This window comes from Chlorocebus sabaeus, chromosome 24 (assembly GCF_047675955.1).
Source record: "Chlorocebus sabaeus isolate Y175 chromosome 24, mChlSab1.0.hap1, whole genome shotgun sequence".
NCBI classification, from domain to species: Eukaryota; Metazoa; Chordata; class Mammalia; order Primates; family Cercopithecidae; genus Chlorocebus; species Chlorocebus sabaeus.
In genome coordinates this window covers 40,567,587-40,585,228 of record NC_132927.1, presented here as the reverse complement: position 1 = coordinate 40,585,228, position 17,642 = coordinate 40,567,587, and the positions used below count along the sequence as shown (strand labels likewise).

The window sequence follows — 17,642 nt, the reverse complement described above, 5'->3', positions numbered from 1 at the left end:
TTCTGGCCTTACCCAGTGAATACAAGGGCCAGCTTTAAACTAAATGCCAGGGCCCCAGAATGAGGCAGAGGAAAGAAGGAAGGCGCTCGGCACAGTGCCAGGAGGTAGCAAATGAAAATGCCACTATGAAGGTGGGGCTTGAGGATGCCCGGCTGATTTTACAGATGAAGGCCACACGCATTCCTCAGCCAATCTGCTGGGGTCCAGTGGTGGAGGGAAACAATCCAACAGGACAGGCTGGGGTGTGCTCACGTTCCCTGAGACACGGCCAGAGCTAGGCAGTGGTGCAGAGCTCACACCCGCTGTGCATTTACTGTGTCAGGTGCTGGGCTAGGATTACACACACTGCCTCATTTACTCCTAAAAAAGAACCTTAGGAGGTAGACACGGAATGATTCCCATTTTCAGATAAGAACACTGAGGTCTAGGAGGTTCAATGCTTTGCTAAAAGTCACATAGCTATTAAGCAATAACTGCTCCTCTGCTTCAAGGCCAGGTCTCTTAATCACCCTGGCAAAAGGGCAAAAGGACAAGAGGAGTTGTGGGGTAGCACCTCTAACCCACAGGTCACTTGCAGGAACCCTGACTCCAGGAGTGGCTCTGGGCCTGGGCAACAGAGAAGAGAACTGGGACAGGGAGTGGGTCTCTGAGACGGCCGGTGAGCCTCTGTGGAAACAAATGGTAAAGCGCATGTTTCCTGACACAAGCCACATTTGGCTGCACCGAAGCAGCCTGACCATGATAAAAATATCTGCTGCTCCCACCACGCGGGCCTGGGCGCCTCTGGGAGGCTGGGTGCTGAGTCAGCGTACCTGGCACTGCATGAGCGACTGTCGTAAGCCCCCTCTCCAGCTGTCCACTGCGCCCTGTGCGGCTTCCCAGAGCAGGCTCAGCTGGCGGAGTCTACTTTGGAGCTCTGTGGACTCGGGGCTCTCGGTTTGCAGAAATTCCTTGCTGCTCACGTTGACAGAGACCACTAATGCCTTGTAGGTGTCAAAGGCTTTCAATATCTCCTACCACAGAGAGAAAAGATGAGGTTAGGAGCTCTGAAAGTAGGGAGGAGGGGCTCATTTTGAACCCCAGTAGGGTACAAATTTTCCACACAGTCTTCCAAGCTGCGGCCGCAGAAATGAGAGTGACCTCGCCTGTGACTGGCTGGGAAGTATCCGGGGAGGGAGCTGCCTTAAGGTCCGTGAACTTGGCCAACAGGGCCCCAAAGCAGAGGCCTGCTGGAGGGAGGAGACCCTGCTGACTTCTAGAGGCCCTGCTCTGCAACTGGCTAATGTTTCTGGACCAGACTAAAGGTCTTTCAGATAAAGTATATGTGGTTATCCTGCATTTGCTCCTAGATATCCCAGAAACATTAATTCCTAATATATTAACACACATAGCAAAATAAAAGTACAAATATGAGGGTATCTGGATCCCCCAAAATCCCTGCCCTGGGTCTCAGGAGCTCAGGCTAATGCTCAGGGCACCCTTAAAGCGCAGGGCTCAAACTGTCCCTTTGTAGCTCCCTGGGCTAGTTTCAGTGGGGTCAGGACTTATGTAGGTGACACATCCTAACTGCATAAAAGGGTAATGGGATCAGGCCATGGGATTCGTCCATAGATGAGCTGGTCCTTTCCCAAGCCCTTTCAAGGAAGGTTCCACCACTAGTCCTTCCTTGCCAACTATGGAACTGAAATGGAAGAGAGTGACCTCTACATACACCCTCTGCAAGCTGCGCCTATGCCACTAATACACGTGATCTGTTTGTCCAGCACAGCACTGCATTCACATGCACACTCTGGATCACTCTTCCCCGCCACACCTCTAACTCACCTGCAGTCTCTTCACACTCAGTTCTATTTCCTGGATATCAGAGGGAGGCTTTGCCATCTTTAACATTTCCAGCTCTGCTTCAGTTTTTTTCAGCCAAGTGGTGATGGCGCTGATATCAGAGTTCAGCTGTTGCAAATTTTGTTTTATTTTGAGTTTGTGAAGCTCTTGTGCTTGAATCAGCGCCCATCTGTCAAAGGCACCTGGAATTAAAAATTGCCAATTAAAAAAAGCAAGAATGCAACAGATTTCTCTGCCTCCAGCTCATTAGGGGTCAGGGTGATTTAAAAAAAAAATGTAGGGGATTCCCCTGACAGAAGGGTCAGGTTTTGGGAGTTCTCTCTTCTCCTGGAATGTGGAATAGCACATGATCTGAGGCCTACACTCCCAGAGGCTGGAATGAAGTAGAGGTCTATGTGCTACAGTTTCAAGCTCAACAGTTCAGTTCATGCTGAATCTTTTCAGTTTTCTCCTTTGGTCCACAAATGACCAGGTCGATGCTGTCAGCTTTAGATTTAGTTGAGTAATTACTTTTATAATTACTGGGCTGGTCGAATGAAGAGACACTTGGGACAACACTGATCATCATCCTCACGTCTGATCTTTACGTAGAAGTGTAGAAAGTGAACACCTGCACTTCCTCCGGAGGCTTCTTTTACCAGTATTTAAAGAATAGTTTTCAAATTACACTGAACAGCCTAGGAATTTGTTCATAAATGCCAATCGCTGATTTAAAAATAACATTGGCTGTTGTAGGGTAAGTCCCCCAGTTTTGGCAAATCATATAGTTGGTTAATATCTAATGAATGTTCTGTTAAGCAAGGACTTCAATACCATACTCTGGCTCTCTGGACAACTGCCAGGTATAGGCAGTACCTGACTGCTGCCCTGTGGCACCGGCCAGTCTCTCGTCTTCCTGCTGTGGACTGCCATTCAAGACTCGCGGGCCTTCTTTGCCACCATCCGTGCCTGGCGGTAATAGCAGCTTTCCCTAGAATGAGCCAGTTTTTAAGTTACCATCTGTAGATATTAAGAATATTTGAAGAACAACTAGATTCATACTAACAGTGAAGAAATGAGACAGGCCCCCTTTCCTTTGACGGTATCTTGCTAGGAATACAGTGGTGCTTTGGTGCCTAGGTAGCATTTATACGCTGGCAAAGCTAATGGCAGAAATAAAGCCTCAGCTAAGGCCCAGGGAGAGGGAAGCAGATGAGATGTCAGTGATGGGAAGAAAATGGCCTGTTTTAATTGGCATGCTTCCAATCACCCCTCAAATGAACCATGCGAAACAAATGAGAACAATGTGTTGAGCTTACCAGACTGTTACTGTGTTAGCACTTTTACATTTTCACAGTGTTTTACAGAATTTTAGTTATCCCTGTCACTCTGTAGAGGTGGTTGGCATCATTATCACTGAGAATCAGAAATGCACACAGGATGAATCTGCCTCCCAGGGGCATTCGTTACCAAGTGTTTATCTTTCACTACACATACTGACTTTTCTGTTATCACACAGCCGATTGGGCTGTTATCTCGAGCCTCTCCAAAAATAAATGTATCCCTTTTTAGAAAAGCCCTGCTTTCTTTGGATTGTGTCTGTATGGCCTATTTGTGCAGAATGAAAATAATAAAAAAACCTTCAGATTTGTGGTGATACATCTGGCTTCTGACACAACAAAAGGGTTGAGCTTTCGAAACCGGCCAGGTGAGGAACAGGCGTAATCACAGGAAGGGATAGCCAAGCCACATGAGCCACGGATGTAAAGCAGAGGTCAGGGACTGCGGTCCTTCCCCCATCTTATTATTCTTTTTAGAAATGACACCTGCTTGTTAAGCAAGAGGAAGTGTTTCTGAATTGGATACAAACAGCCCATTATCAACTGACTTGGATTTGACCATGCAAAGGCAGAGTCTTCTCCAATGATGTAACAATATTCTCTCCTTAATTTCTCTCGCTGCTGCCCTACGCTGCCCCTCCCAGGAGCTGTCTAGCCAGAGCATGCCAAGAACTCAAGTCAGCTGAGGAAAGTGTAACTAAGAAGAAACAGCCACTGCTATAAACAACAAACCAATTCAGGAGTAATAATCATGACCATTACTTCTGAGGACCTTTTTTTTACCTTTACACACAATTATCTTAACAACAATTAGGTGAAATAGCTTTAGCCTCCGTTGAGAAAGGCTTTCAGAGGCAAGGCAAAGTGTCTCAGGTACAATGGCAATGGATTGGCGGGGCTAGGAATCAAATCCGTGTCCACTGTAGCACACCATCAAATCTGAATATGAAGTTATGATTTTTTGGAATAGGATGTATGGTCAAAAGGTTAACATAACAAAGGCTTGAAGGCCGGATGCACTGGCCCATGCCTGTAATCCCAGCACTTTGGGAGGCTGAGGCAGGTGGATCACTTGAGGTCACGAGTTCGAGACCAGCCTGGCCAACATGGTCAAATTCCATCTCTACTAAAAATACAAAAATTAGCCAGGCATGGTGGTGCACACCTGTAATCCCAGCTACTTGGGAGGCTGAGGCAGGAAAATCTCTTGAACCCAGGAGGCAGAGGTTGCAGTGAGCCAAGATAGTGCCAGTGCATTCCAGCCTGGGTGACAGAATGAGACTCTGTCTCAACAAAAACAAAAACAAACAAAAAAGACAACAAAAAGACAAAGCCTTGAGAGCTCAGGAGAGGTCAGGAAAGCCAGCACCTTGCTTGCTCACTATTTGCACAGACACCTGACTCGACAGTAATAATGACTGTTACACCACACCAACATACACAAAGATGGTTTTTGGCCAGAAACCTCTCTCTAAATCTAATCGGTTTTGCCAGGGTTCTAACGAAGTATGGACAGCTCGACATAAGAAAACCAACTCAAAATATGCCTGGGGAGTGAACACATGCAGTTTACACCAAAATCTCTCTTGCAAATGTAACTATGACTCACACGTAGCTGTACTCCCAGTGGAGCTAAGACTTACATAGGGTGGTTTATAAGGGGTGCTGGACGCGGGGGGAACAGGTGGAACATTCCTGTCACCTTCCATTTGCTTGTAGTGATGCTCGGGACAGGAAGGGCTGTCAGGAACATGCCACGAGTGGCCATCCGAAATGGATTTACCTGAAACAAAAGACAGCAAGCGATAGTCCATTCTCTCCAACCGAACAGGTCACAGGTGACATGGCATCAGGTTACAGTATGAAAATGAGTTCTGCAGCTTTCCTTGCAAAGCATGCATGTTTGCAAAATGTCAGTGTGTCCCAGAAGAGAATGAGATGAGAGTCATGCAACTCAGCAACACTGTGCCTTCACTAGATGGGTACACAATGGAGCACGACCAACATGATTTGCTGTGGGATGAGTGGCGTTTTGGAGCCAGGGTCTCGCGTGGTAGGGACATTGAGCAGCAAGGTCGGGTCTGGGAACCAAGAGGGCAGAAGGCCTCTCAGGAGTGAGGGGAAGAGTGAATGTCAAGATGGACTTGGGAACCAAAAGGCTCCTCAGGGCTCTCCCCGACCCACCATGGCAGATGGGGATGGGGCTAAGGATGAAGATTAGAGCTGCAAATCAAGGAAAGGAAGGTTTTATTCCTCCTGTGGCAAATCATCAGCACCTTTACCCCCCTACCCCCAACCCACCCCTTTCCACCAGGGGATCCCAGTAAAGCAAGGAAACAGTTCCAAACCAAGCCACCATGAAGAAAGCTTGGCCCATGCCAAAGGACTTCAGTTAGATGGAGAAAAAAATCATCAAAAAAGGCACCACGAAAAATTCCCTCTCCATAGGCCTGAAGGGAGGAGAGGGCTGGCATCGAGACGGCTCTGGCTTGGATGGGGTTTTGTAAGGAGCACGCAGTTATGGGTGAGTATGGCAGTGTAAATACACCATGACACAAGGACCAAGGCGCATGGTGTCCACAGAAGGCAGAGGCAGACACGACATGGGAGCGAGGTTGAGGATGCAGTGTGCCCACAGGATGCTGCCATGTTGAGACATGCATGGGCGGGGGCCTACCAGAAGACGCTTTCAAAGTTTTTGTGGTCATTTTAAGATATGCCTCAGGATTTTCAGGGATTTCTACATCTGAAAAAGAACAATGTCATTTGCCTCACTGGAGGTGCCTGAAGATTAATGCCCAAATATTAAGTCAACACACAGTAGAAACATTGTCAGCTGAGAGGAGAAAACTACCCTTTATTTTTTTAATTAAAAGGATTTTGGAAACCAGAAAGTTTTTTTTTTTTTCCAGCCAACTCCTGACTGTCCAAAGCAGGACACCGGGTATCAAAGGGAGCAGCTCAGTCTGCTGACACTGAGACACTCAACTGAAAGGGAGGGTGGGCACGGTGGCTCATGCCTGCAATCTCAGCACTTTGGGAGGCTGAGGTGGGAGGACTTATTGAGCCCAGCTGTTCAAGACCAGCTCTGGCAACATAGCAAGACCTTGTCTTTACAAAAAATTTAAAAACCAGCTGGGTGTGGTGGCGTGTACCTATAGTCCCAGCTACTCAGGAGTCTGAGGTGGGAGGATTGCTTGAGCCCTGGAGGTTGAGACTGCAATGAGCCGTGGTCGCACCACTGTACCTTAGCCTGGGTGACAGTGTGAGACCCTGTATCCAAAATAAAATAAAATAAAATAAAATAAAAAATAAAAAAAAATCACTGATGAGTCTCCCAGACAGCCAGAGCCATCACTGAGTAACCTTGGTGTCTGATTGTGAATTTCATTTTTTTCCCCTTTCATTCCACCTGTGATGAGAGTGGTCAATTCTCAGGTAGTTAGAGATGGGCAGGATAGAACACAGGAAACCACAGAAGTCAGGGTTGGCTACAAGCTGGACTCTTGGTCATCGAGAGCTGGCCGTGTTGTTAAGGGCTAAAAACACAGCCAAACAAGTCACTTTCCAGGGCGCTGGGAACCCAGCTGTTACCTGACAGTGCGCTGTAGTATGGACCCTCCTCGTCCTCTTCATGAGAGGAGGAGCCCCCCACGTCGCCTGTGTGGTCCCACTCCAAGGGGATGGAGTCCACGCTGACAGGGGTCTCGCAGCCAGACCGCTCGTGCCCCGGGGCCACTAGATGACACAGGGACTGAGGAGATGACGGTTCCTCGCTCTCTCCCCTTTTACGCCAAGAATCAGTCTGGATCTCTCTGTGGTCTTCCATGTCCACTTCATTCTCAGAGGCCTCCTTTTCATCTTCCAAACCCTAAACCAAAGTATCCAGTTGTTAATCAACTCATAGGCTTCTACAATTAGAAGAGCATGAGAAGTCTGCCTGTCCAGCAGTTTCCAAAAATAACTGCCAGTAGTATTTGTAAGGCAGTTTTAAACAGATCAGGTTCCCAGGTCCTGTTTCTGGTTATTCCAGTTTAGACAATCGGGAGAGAGGCCTAGAATCCGTATTTTCCCAAACCTCCAGCTCTTTTTTCTTAGGAAAAAAAAAAGCTGAAGTTTGATAATCTAAGTTAAACAACATTATCTAGGAGATAAGGAAATGGTGGCCAAAGTTTCATTGATGGTTACTGGCAGGTCCTCCAAGAATCAGAGCATTTTTGAAAAGGACATTTGAATGTTCTGGGTAAGACTCAAACTTCAAGAACCATATGCACCAGGTTTTCTTACCCGCCAACTTAATTGCTCAGTGTCTATATTCTATTCTGCTTGTGTCATAATGTCTCTTTCAGTCTAAGAAAAACAACTCTAAGTGGCTGCACTTAATAATGAGAAATTGTAGGGTAATTTTTGAGGCTGTGTCTGATGAAATAACTACACATGAATGAGGTCAGTTGGAGACACAAAAAAAGAAAGAGTGGCCAGTTGTATTGGTCAATGGTTGTCATTCAAGCTTCAGACACACAAAAAGGCAGTCAACTTTTAACAGTGGCCTGAACTCCACCTGAACTTCCCAAAAGGGCCTTTCGTCTGGGGAAACATCAAAGTTGCTTTTGAAACTGTTGTGTTTTCTCTTCCAAGGTGAGAACAAAGCATCAGAAAGGCACAAATACTAAAAGCTTCCAGTCACTAAGAAACAGGGAAGGGCAAATACATTCCCAAGTTACTAACATAATAAAAGCCAGAAGAGGTCTTCAGGAATTCTAGGGGTAGTGACGCCTGCCAGACAAGCCCGGCCCTGAGGAACACTTAAAACCGACTCGCAGAGCATGCGCCTCAGAAGTGCCATGCTTTCCACTGGGGAATGGGAACCTGTGAGTTATTGTGGCTCTATATTAATAAAAGTGGAAATTAAAATGTCTCCATATAGCCTTTTCTTTTCAACCAAAAAATAAACCATAACTAACCACTATAAGATAGGTCTCCTAATTCTTTAAAAATTCGGTCTCACATAAACTCTGAGCAGCCCAGGTGCCGTTTCTAGGCGGCAGTGCCCGTACCGGAGTGCAGGAGGTGAGCCGCCGGTGGAACCGGGAGACCCTTCCGAACACCTCCTGGCAGTAGCGGTGGAGCTCCTCCAGCTCATCCTCAATCAGCACGGCATCCAGGGGCTCGCTCTTTTGAATCAGCTGCTCCCCAAACACAATAAGCTGATCAATCTTGTTGGTATTTAATGTAATTTCCTGTTGGAAGCCCTGTTGAGAGAAAAGAAAGAAAGGATTTCAAAGAAAGTTCCCCTGAGCTTCCAGTGCCTGTTTCTTCTAATGGGGCCATAGAAAAGCATCCAAATGTCAGTATTTTGTTCCTTCACCTAGCTTTAGTTTTTAACCACGTGACAATGACACTGTAGGAATTTAAAATGATTGTCCATATTCCCCCTCCTTATGGGCACTGGCTTTTCCAATTAAAATAATTCTAAGTTTGACATGGGTGGACATTTACCATTATTGGGTGTGAGAGAAAGACCTTGCCATGGCAAAACTTGGTGGGAACAGAACATTTCCCATAATAAGCCACGAATGGGCATTTGCGTTTGCTGACACAATAATATTCACTGGTGCCATTATGCTAGGGAAGGCAAATTTCCATTTCTCAACCTCTTCCAAAATCTAGCCAAGGAGAGAATTACAGTGAGATTAGCCTGTCATGCAGATATCAGAAACAATGGGAGAGTGGACCTCTGTTCTTGGCCCCACTGGTGACACCAATACTCCTGGACCGTAAAGAACAATGTCCTTGCCCGTGATAATCTGGTAGTACACAGGTGGGATGTAGCCTGGCTGCTTTAAGAATTCTGAAATTTGCTCTCAGGAGTATCGGGTGAAATTTGCACTTGGCCAGCTCTCCCCGCAAAGGTGCGTTCTTTTGAGAAGAGCTAGGGCAGCAGCCCTCACATTCAGCTGGCGCATCTTGTCATCGGCGTCGCTCTCTGAGAAGTGCTCCACGTTGGTCAGCTGCAGGTCCATCTCTGTGAGCCACACCAGAATGCTCTCCCTGGTGCCCTCGAATTCTTCCCTCTGGTTTGTGAAATGCTGCAAAAGCAGGGAGGAAATCACATTTGTACTGACCACAGAACAAGAGTTCAGACAGACAGCAAGGTCACCTTCGGCCACAAGAAAACGGTACCCAGAATACGCAGGGAGAAATCTGCCTCTTGGATACCCAGAAAGCCCCAGAAGCACTGTGTTTAGAAGACTGGGGTCCGGTCCTGGTTCTATGTACCAAACAAGCCCCCTGAACTTCTCTGAGCCCCAGCGTCTACGCTGGCAAGTCAGGGAGAGAGTGGGAATGTTGATTATGGTCTCCAAGGTCCTTAAGCATTTGAAATTCTAAAATTATCTAGTCCAAATCAGTGATTTTCCTCTGTCCTTTGAAGAGCCCCCTGAGGGGCCAGGCCAGGCCTTCTGCCTGTTTCACGCATTAGCCTTTGGCAGCTTTTGCTTGACAAGGATTTAGTAGCTTCAAGATGGAAAAGCCCTGATCTCAGGATTGAGACCAGCCTGGTGCCCCTTTCTGCCCTCACTGATAGAATTCTGAATGTGTTCTCCCACAGAAAGAAGACCCAGAGCAGATTTATCATCTCCAATTAAGGATACCTCTCAGGTTATCACTTCACAGATAGGCAGCTGATGTTCAGATCAGTAGAGCTTCAGTGCCAGACGAAGGCAGATTAGCCACAGCCAAATCGGCAGGAGATAATTAATGCATGGTGGCTCACACCTGTAATCCTAGCACTTTGAGAGGCCAAGGTGGAAGATTACTTGAGGCCAGGAGTTTGAGACCAGCCTGGGCAACACAGTGAGACCCCCATTTCCACAAAAATTAAAATCAGCCAGGCACGGTGATGCATGCCGGTAATCCTAGTTACTCAGGAGACTGAGGCAGGAGGATCCCTTGAGCCTAGGAGTTTGAGGCTGCAGTGAGCTATGATCTCAGCACTGTACTCCAGCCTGGGAAACAGAGTGAGACCTTGTCAAGAAAGAAGAAAGAGGGCCGGGCACGGTGGCTCACGCCTGTAATTCCAGCACTTTGGGAGGCTGAGGCAGGCAGATCATGAGGTCAGGAAATCGAGACCATCCTGGCCAAAACGGTGAAACCCCGTCTCTACTAAAAATACAAAAATTAGCCGGGCGTGGTGGCAGACGCCTGTAGTCCCAGCTACTCGGGAGGCTGAGGCAGGAGAGTGGCGTGAACCCGGGAGGCGGAGCTTGCAGTGAGCTGAGATCGCCCCACTGCACTCCAGCCTGGGCGACAGAGGGAGACTCCGTCTCAAAAAAAAAAAAAAAAAAAAAAGAAAGAAGAAAGAGAAGAGAGAGAGAAAGAAAGAGGGGGAGACAGGAAGGGAGAGAGAGACAGAAAGAAATGCACAGGAGTTGTCTAGGTTACTAGAAAAGCCAATGTCTTCCTGAGGGGGGAGGGAGAGAGAGAGAGAGAGAGAGAGAAAAGAAAGAAAAAAGAAAGGAAAAGAAAGAAAAGAAGGAAGCCCAGATTCGTATCTTTCTAGAATGGTTTCAGCAATGCCCTGCCCTGAGAACAGATGCGGAAATTAAAACTGTGTCCTGTAGTCCCTGCCTGTGACCGTCCTTTCAGTTTATACCTGGACTCACACAGGTCTACACAGCACGTCTTCTGAATGACATTAATCTAAGGTGAATATTTACCTTCAAAAACCAAACCTTTGTGTGGTCTGAAATTCAGAGAATAATCACAGTCCCCAACCCCCCAGTGCAGACAGGGGCTCTTGCATTCATGTGCCTTGTCCATCCTCAGTGCAAGAGCTGGTGGGTCCCAAAAACACAGACAGATGGGCAAAGTGGGGCTCCTTCCAGGGACCCATGTGTTGCCTTTTCTAGACCCAGTGAAGCTGTGCCCTGGACTCTGTGCTAACATGCACACCACCACGGGTTATAGAAGTTGTAAAAAGAGCTGTGTGTTGGTAACACAAATCTCATCAACAGGCCCTGCCTAAGAAGCTCCACATGCAAATCCCCCTTGTGAAAAATGAACGTTGGCAGCTTTGGGCTTCCTGTTGGAGGAATGTTAAAACAGCTCAGGCCTGAAGTGAAACCTTCGATCTGCTGCTTTGTGTGCGACAAGCCTGCCATTGCATATCGCACGTTACGTCTCCCTGAAAATCTACACCCGAGCCAGGCGCAGGGGAGCTCACCCTGAGTCTCCGCAGGACGGCCGTGACCCGCCTCTGGAGGTTGTCCCAGCGCTGGTTGCCCTCGTGGACCATCTGCTTCAGCCGGCTGGCTGTGTCTGTGCGGTTCTCCCGGGCCAGCCGCCGATACTGCTTGTTGATGAGCTCCAGCTGAGTGAGCCGCTCATGAATCTGCCGCTGAAAGGCCTGCATCACACGGGAGGGGTCAGAGCCGAAGTGTGTAGAGTGCCATGACACCCTCCTTCCCTTCTACACCCCAAGCGACCTGCTGCCAGGGGTTCACCCCCAAACTGCAATGGCAGCAGAGGGCCTAATTCACCAGTCCTGATGCCAGTTACACAACAGGCTTTCAAGTTCATTGCATAGCAGCTGGCATACATCAGCAACGTCTTGCAAAGTTGTCTCACCAGCCAGGGGCAGGCTGTGGACCAGGCAGCCCTCGCCAGAGGTGAGGAGAAGCTGGCCACTTAGAGGAAGCCATTTCAGCAGCTCCCAGGCTCGCTGCAGGCTTGGTTATGATCAGGAGACTGGGATGGAGAAGGCGTTTACCTCAAACCTCTTCAGTTCCTCTTTGGCACTTGTGTACAACACCTCTGAGGAATGTGGGCAGGCCGCCGTCCTCTCAGCTGACTTGAGCCAGTCCTCAAAGCGGGAATAGTCGTCTAAAAACTTCTGCCACAGGCGCCACGTCTCCTCGATTCTGATGGGAGGAAAGCATCTTAACACGAGCCATCCCCTGCAAGCCCGTGCTTTTGCCCTTCTTTTATCCCCTGACACCCCGCACACTTTAGTGGGGGAGACCCTGTTACCCCTTCTGGGAAATAACAGGGATGCCACTTCTGGTCTGTGCTCCTCCCGCCTGGGAGTGCCAAGCACCTCAGAGCTCCTGCTTCACAGAGGTTAAAAAACTAGGAGACAGGGCTGCCTCCAGTACTACCTGGCTAGGTCAACAGAAGCACAGTGGCCAGCTCACAGCCACACCCCGCACAGGAGAGCTGGAGAGAGACATTACTCCCTTACATTTTTCTTGAATAAATCCTTTGATAATCATTGGGCCTTCTCTGCCAATACCTGGCGCATTTCTAAGTGAAATGAACAGAACAGTTACTGTGAATGAGGTCAGAAGGGTGTACTGAGTTCGGCTGACCATGCTGAAGACGTTTGGGGGAGCTTAGTTCTTACTTCATGCGCCGCTCCATGGACATGGCACAAATGTTCCTCCAGCGTCTGTCCAGGCTCCTGGTGGTCTGCTGGATCGAGTCGCACTCAGTCTCATTTGCACAGGCATCGGAGTCGTGCAGTAGGACGTCACAGATGTTAAACACAGACTCCACCCCTGCGCTGTGTTGTTCAATATCTCGCTGTAGATCCTGTGATTACAACAGAGTAAGAAACCTCTTGAGACATTGGTGACAGTAGAAGGGTCAGCATCAAAGGACCTCCATTCCTCCCTCCCTTCTCCCAGCCCAGGGGATACTTCCCTGGGTGGATTTCCACCATGGGCTTGGTAGTACACATGGAATCCCTCTTATCTTTGTGTTACCCTTGTGCTGTCAGCACCTGACACAAAGTTGAAACACTGGAAACATCTAGGACTTGCGCACTGAACCACGTGAGGGGTGGCACAGTGGTGGGTGTCGTCCTCTACGCACTGACAGGTGGCGCCATTACCACTGAGAGCCCACTGCCCCACAGACTTTGGGTATGCATGGGATCTACTCCATACCACCAGCCCCAAAGGGCTCCAGTTTAGACTTGGTTTCAGGGAAGTCTTTAGAAACTGAGTCTCTTCAGTAGGAACTCTCCACCTTTCATGGGCTACTGAACTCTTCAAACACACACCAAACTGTGCATGCAGCAGTGTGCGTGCCCACAGGCTCCCCGTGAGCTCATTCAAGGGCTTCATGAGCCCACGGGAGGAATTCTGGCAGACAGACCTGGCCTCCCCAGCCGATAAGGCCCAGCCAAGGCTGCGGTGGCTTGGGGAGAGGCGGGTTTCTGCAGTCTTGTCCTTTGATGGGGAAAGTGATGCAATCCCCAATTCGGGAAAAGGAACATTTGTGAAGAGAAAATGCATGGTCATAGGAAAAACTGGAAAACCTCTTTACGAATAAACATGGCACTTTTAGTCATCATCGGATAGTAACACTGCTGCACCCCACGGGTGGGCTGCGGGGAGGGAGGGAGATGAGGAACCTGTTTGTTTTGCCATTCTGGAAGAGTTAGGCATCCCTGATGTGCAAATTCTGTGACAAGTGACACGAGACCACATCATTAGTTTTAATATCCAAATTACATTGTGAGAAAGCAAAGACTAAGTTAAATTCTATTTTAATTATTTCATAATATACCAATTTCTGAAATCTACACTACTTTAAGCCACTATTAACTAGACTAAATCCAGTTCCCAGGACTCAACAAATTTCAGTTAATAAGAGGACTATATTATAAATGGTAGCTGTCACCATCTACAGAAAGGCAATATAAGCTTCATTCCAGGTCACTTTGATATTTAAATAATTTGAGATTATTACTATATTACTAGATGGGACCACTATTTTCTTACTTTTCTTTTTGAGACAAGGGTCTCAACTCTGTCATAGTGGTACGATCTTGGCTCATGGCAACCTCTGCCTCCCAGGCTCAAGCGATCCTCCCACATCAGCCTCCCAAGTAGCTGGCCACCATACTCAGCAATTTTTTGTATTTTTGGTAGAGATGGGGTTTTGCCATGGTGTCCAGGCTGGCCTCCAACTTCTGAGCTCAAGCGATCCACCCTCCTCAGACTCCCAAAGTGCTGGGATTACAGGGGTGAGCCACCGTGCCCAGCCCCTATTCTTACTTTTCTTCATATAAATGTGCAATTCCGATCGTTGTGTGTTTAGGTTGATATGAGGGAATAAAATGCCAACCCGCCAACCGAATTTTAAATCAGGCAGTTCCTAACACTGATCCTGAGTACAAACGACCACCACCAGGTTATATTCAGAAGAGATGTGTTGTCTACTTGGCCACCCCGTGTGCACTGTGAAGAATGTGCAGGGTATTTCGTTAGAGCTCTGCAGTGTAGGTGGAAGGCCTGTTATGCTCGAATGGTGGGAGTCTCCCTGGAGTCAATTTGAGGACTAACTTTAAAGTTATTATGTCTAAATAAAATTCCAGTTTTAAGAACTCTTACCAGCTCATAGCACTGTCGTGGGGCCCTTCTAAAATCAGAAGATACATATCCCATTTAAATATTAAAATGATAAATTAGGAACCCTAATACTGGTGTTAAATAAATAATACTCATCACTCATAACTGAAAAATGCCCACGACCTCATCTGGCTCCAGGTGGGTAAGGTCTAGCTGAAAAGCAGAGAGAGGTTCTAGTTTATGGACAATATGAATGCTCTGTATTTTAATAAACTCTGCAATTATCCTACATTATTTATTCAGCTTACATTGAATCAAACGGGTAAAGAAAACTGATTTAATATTTAGGGTAAATGGCCATAAGAAATGAGCTCTACAATAATTTATAAAAGACCATCAACATCTTGGTTTAAAAAAAAGCTCAAACATTTTCAAAACTTCCTCAAAACTTTTCAAAAAACATTTTCGAAATTTTTTTAAAAACCATGTAAAACACCACACAATGGCCTACTAGTTACCTTGTACAATAGAAAATACAGTGCCAGACTACCTTTTAAAATGCAGACCATTTAAGTGCTAGACAAGAACATTTTGCAAACTGAAATAATCCTACCACTAGTATCCACAGAGACGTAAGTCTGCACAAGAATTAGGTCTTAGAAACTGTCCAAATCTAGAGAAAAAGTAGATTTAAGAAACAACATAAAACACTGAGAAAGACTTTTGCTGACAGTTCTAACAGGCTCCTGTTCACTTTGTTTTTCTGCCCCTGGGCAGGTGACACAGAACACTGAGGTTGGGGAGGAACTTGGGGGTTGGGGGGTACAGAGCAAGAGGAGATAGACCTGAAACTGGAGAAGACAACGCAGCCGGAAGAATGAGAATAAAAAGGAACCAAAAACAGAAGGTAAGGGAGGCTGAGGAGAAAAAAAACAGGCTGAAAAGACAGAAAATCATATAGGGTGAAACCCCAGTGCTAGCTCCTGAACGTCTCTGTGGGAGGGCTTGGGTAGCAAGTGGGACGGGGGGTGTTGGGATGGTTCGGGGGACGTGAGGTGAAGCTCAGCTGGCCCACGGCAGGGGCTATTCATTAGCCAATGGAAGGGTGACTAACAACTCCTCCAAGCCACCATCTGGCACACCCCACAGAGAAACAAGAAACCAACTAATGAAAACACTAGGACAGGGATCTTAAAAAGTTTCAACGAAAGTGGTTCGTGATTTAAATGTCACAAAATTGCCACTACTTCCGGTGCATTTTAAAGATGATATATTCCATAGGAATAACCCCCATTACCTTATACCTAAAGGTGTTCTATGTAAGAAAGGTGAAACAGGACTTTTAGAGGGTCTGACCCCTCCCCGACCAGGTGCATTACAGTGAGGATCCAGGGACATCATGGCTCTTAGCTACTTTGGGGGGCCGAGGGCTTTTGCATAAGGCAATGCTAGGTGATGCCATGTTTTTAGGTCTTATTTTTGGAAGCAATTAATTTATTATATTTAGTTTGAAAAGTAAACATAGGTAAGGTGGTTTTCTAACCCAGACCAAAAATGGTCACTAGGTAAGGTTTTAAAAAGTGGCCCATACATAATTCTTTTGTGTAACACATTTGTTGCCAGTGTTTTGGATGGGGTACTTAAGGTCTGAGTTTAGTATAATATAAATACACTGTAACTTATTCTTTTTAACAAAAATACTAAAAGTGTCCTGGGATCATCTGTGGTAGGCAGAATAATGACAATGACACCCTCCAACACACACATAGACATCCAGATCCTAATCCTGGAATCTGTAAATCTGTTAAGATTACACGGGGAATTGCAGTTGCTAATCAGCTGACCTTGAAATAGGGAGATTATCTGGGATTAGCAGGGTGGGCCCACTGTAATCTTAAGGGTCCTTAACGGCAGAAGAGGAGGCAGCTAGAGGGAGATGTGACTAGGAAGAAAGACACAGAGAGATGCAATGTTGATGGCGTTGAAGGCAGAAGAGGCACATATGAGCCAAGCAATGTGGGTGGCCTCTAAAGCCAGAAAAAGCAAAAAAATGGATTCTCCCCAGAGCTTCCAGAAAGGAACGCAGCCCTGATGACATCCTGATCTTAGCCCCGTGAGATCCATTTCAGATCTCTAACCTCCAGAAATATAATAAATTTGTGTTTTTAAGCTGCTAAATCTGTAATTGGTTACAACAGTAGTAGAAAACTAACACAGTATATCTAACTTCTACACAATAACGGTAGTCCTCAACACCAATTCCATTAATTTTTTTTTAAAGTAACCAAGGAATAGAAATGTCACTAAGGTGATGCTGAATTCTATAAAGAGAGAATTTTCAAATCAACCAGATTGAAATTATGTGCCACTGCAGGATGCGAAGAAATAAGGCTAAGAGAATAGCAGTGGCTCTAAATTGTATGCTTTTGGGAACAAATTCTCTGCAATTTAATTAATTTAATGTTCTGTCACTTTGGATTTAAAAAAAATTAACACACTATCAACAGCCCCTGCAAAATCTAGCCAGCCATTCTTTAAGAGGAAAGGTATTGACAGCTTCCATATAATCTACCTGAAAAAACTCACTACTCAGGGTAAACTCATTTGCAAAGCCTTGCCTTTTCACAGACTGTTCAAAGACATACATCCTAGTGGATCGCACTTTTAAGTAAAACTGACTTATTCAGTAGCTGTGACTCCAATGAGAGAGGCATTAAAATCTCTGTAATGTCCATTAAAATTCCGTAATACTTATATCAATATTCTTTTCTGCACAAAGCAAAGACAGAGTCTAGATGACCTCGATGAAAAAGACATGCTTAAAGTTCCAAAGCTAAGTGGAAAAACCAGTATTTTTAATTTGTAGCATTACTAAATCATACTAGCTTGAAAGCCAGAGAACAGGCATCATTTAAACAGTAATTGTAATAGCACTTAGAAAAGTCAAGAGCAGGGAGGGCCAGGCATGGCGGTGCCTGCCTGCAGTGCCATCTACTCAGAAGGCGCGCGTGGGAGGATCACTTGAGCCCAGAAGTTAAAGACCAGCCTGGGCAATACAGTGAGACGCCATCTCTTAAAAAATGTCAACAGTAGCACCAAATATTGAATCTGGTGAAAAAGGTTC

General features: G+C 46.5%; 2 protein-coding genes across 19 annotated transcripts in view; one reads left to right on the top strand and one right to left on the bottom strand.

The window, feature by feature from the left end:
* ESR2 (estrogen receptor 2) overlaps positions 1-11,366 on the top strand; it is an 85,442-nt gene extending 74,076 nt beyond the window's left edge. Inside the window, exon 9 of the mRNA XM_073011071.1 lies at positions 11,177-11,366. Coding sequence (XP_072867172.1) covers positions 11,177-11,216 — 40 coding nt within the window. The 3' untranslated portion in view covers positions 11,217-11,366. The remainder of the gene's footprint in view (positions 1-11,176) is intronic.
* SYNE2 (spectrin repeat containing nuclear envelope protein 2) overlaps positions 1-17,642 on the bottom strand; it is a 374,252-nt gene that overhangs the window by 4,981 nt on the left and 351,629 nt on the right. For 15 of the 18 annotated variants that reach the window (XM_037984103.2, XM_037984105.2, XM_037984100.2 and 12 more), the window contains 11 exons: positions 12,565-12,752; positions 11,932-12,082; positions 11,386-11,568; positions 9,113-9,250; positions 8,219-8,413; positions 6,756-7,032; positions 5,839-5,907; positions 4,805-4,944; positions 2,698-2,812; positions 1,825-2,024; positions 813-1,013 (listed from right to left, as the gene is read on the bottom strand). In XM_037984103.2, coding sequence (XP_037840031.2) covers positions 813-1,013; positions 1,825-2,024; positions 2,698-2,812; positions 4,805-4,944; positions 5,839-5,907; positions 6,756-7,032; positions 8,219-8,413; positions 9,113-9,250; positions 11,386-11,568; positions 11,932-12,082; positions 12,565-12,752 — 1,857 coding nt within the window. The remainder of the gene's footprint in view (positions 1-812; positions 1,014-1,824; positions 2,025-2,697; positions 2,813-4,804; positions 4,945-5,838; positions 5,908-6,755; positions 7,033-8,218; positions 8,414-9,112; positions 9,251-11,385; positions 11,569-11,931; positions 12,083-12,564; positions 12,753-17,642) is intronic. The other 3 variants (XM_037984111.2, XM_037984112.2, XM_037984113.2) reach the window with 1 other exon arrangement.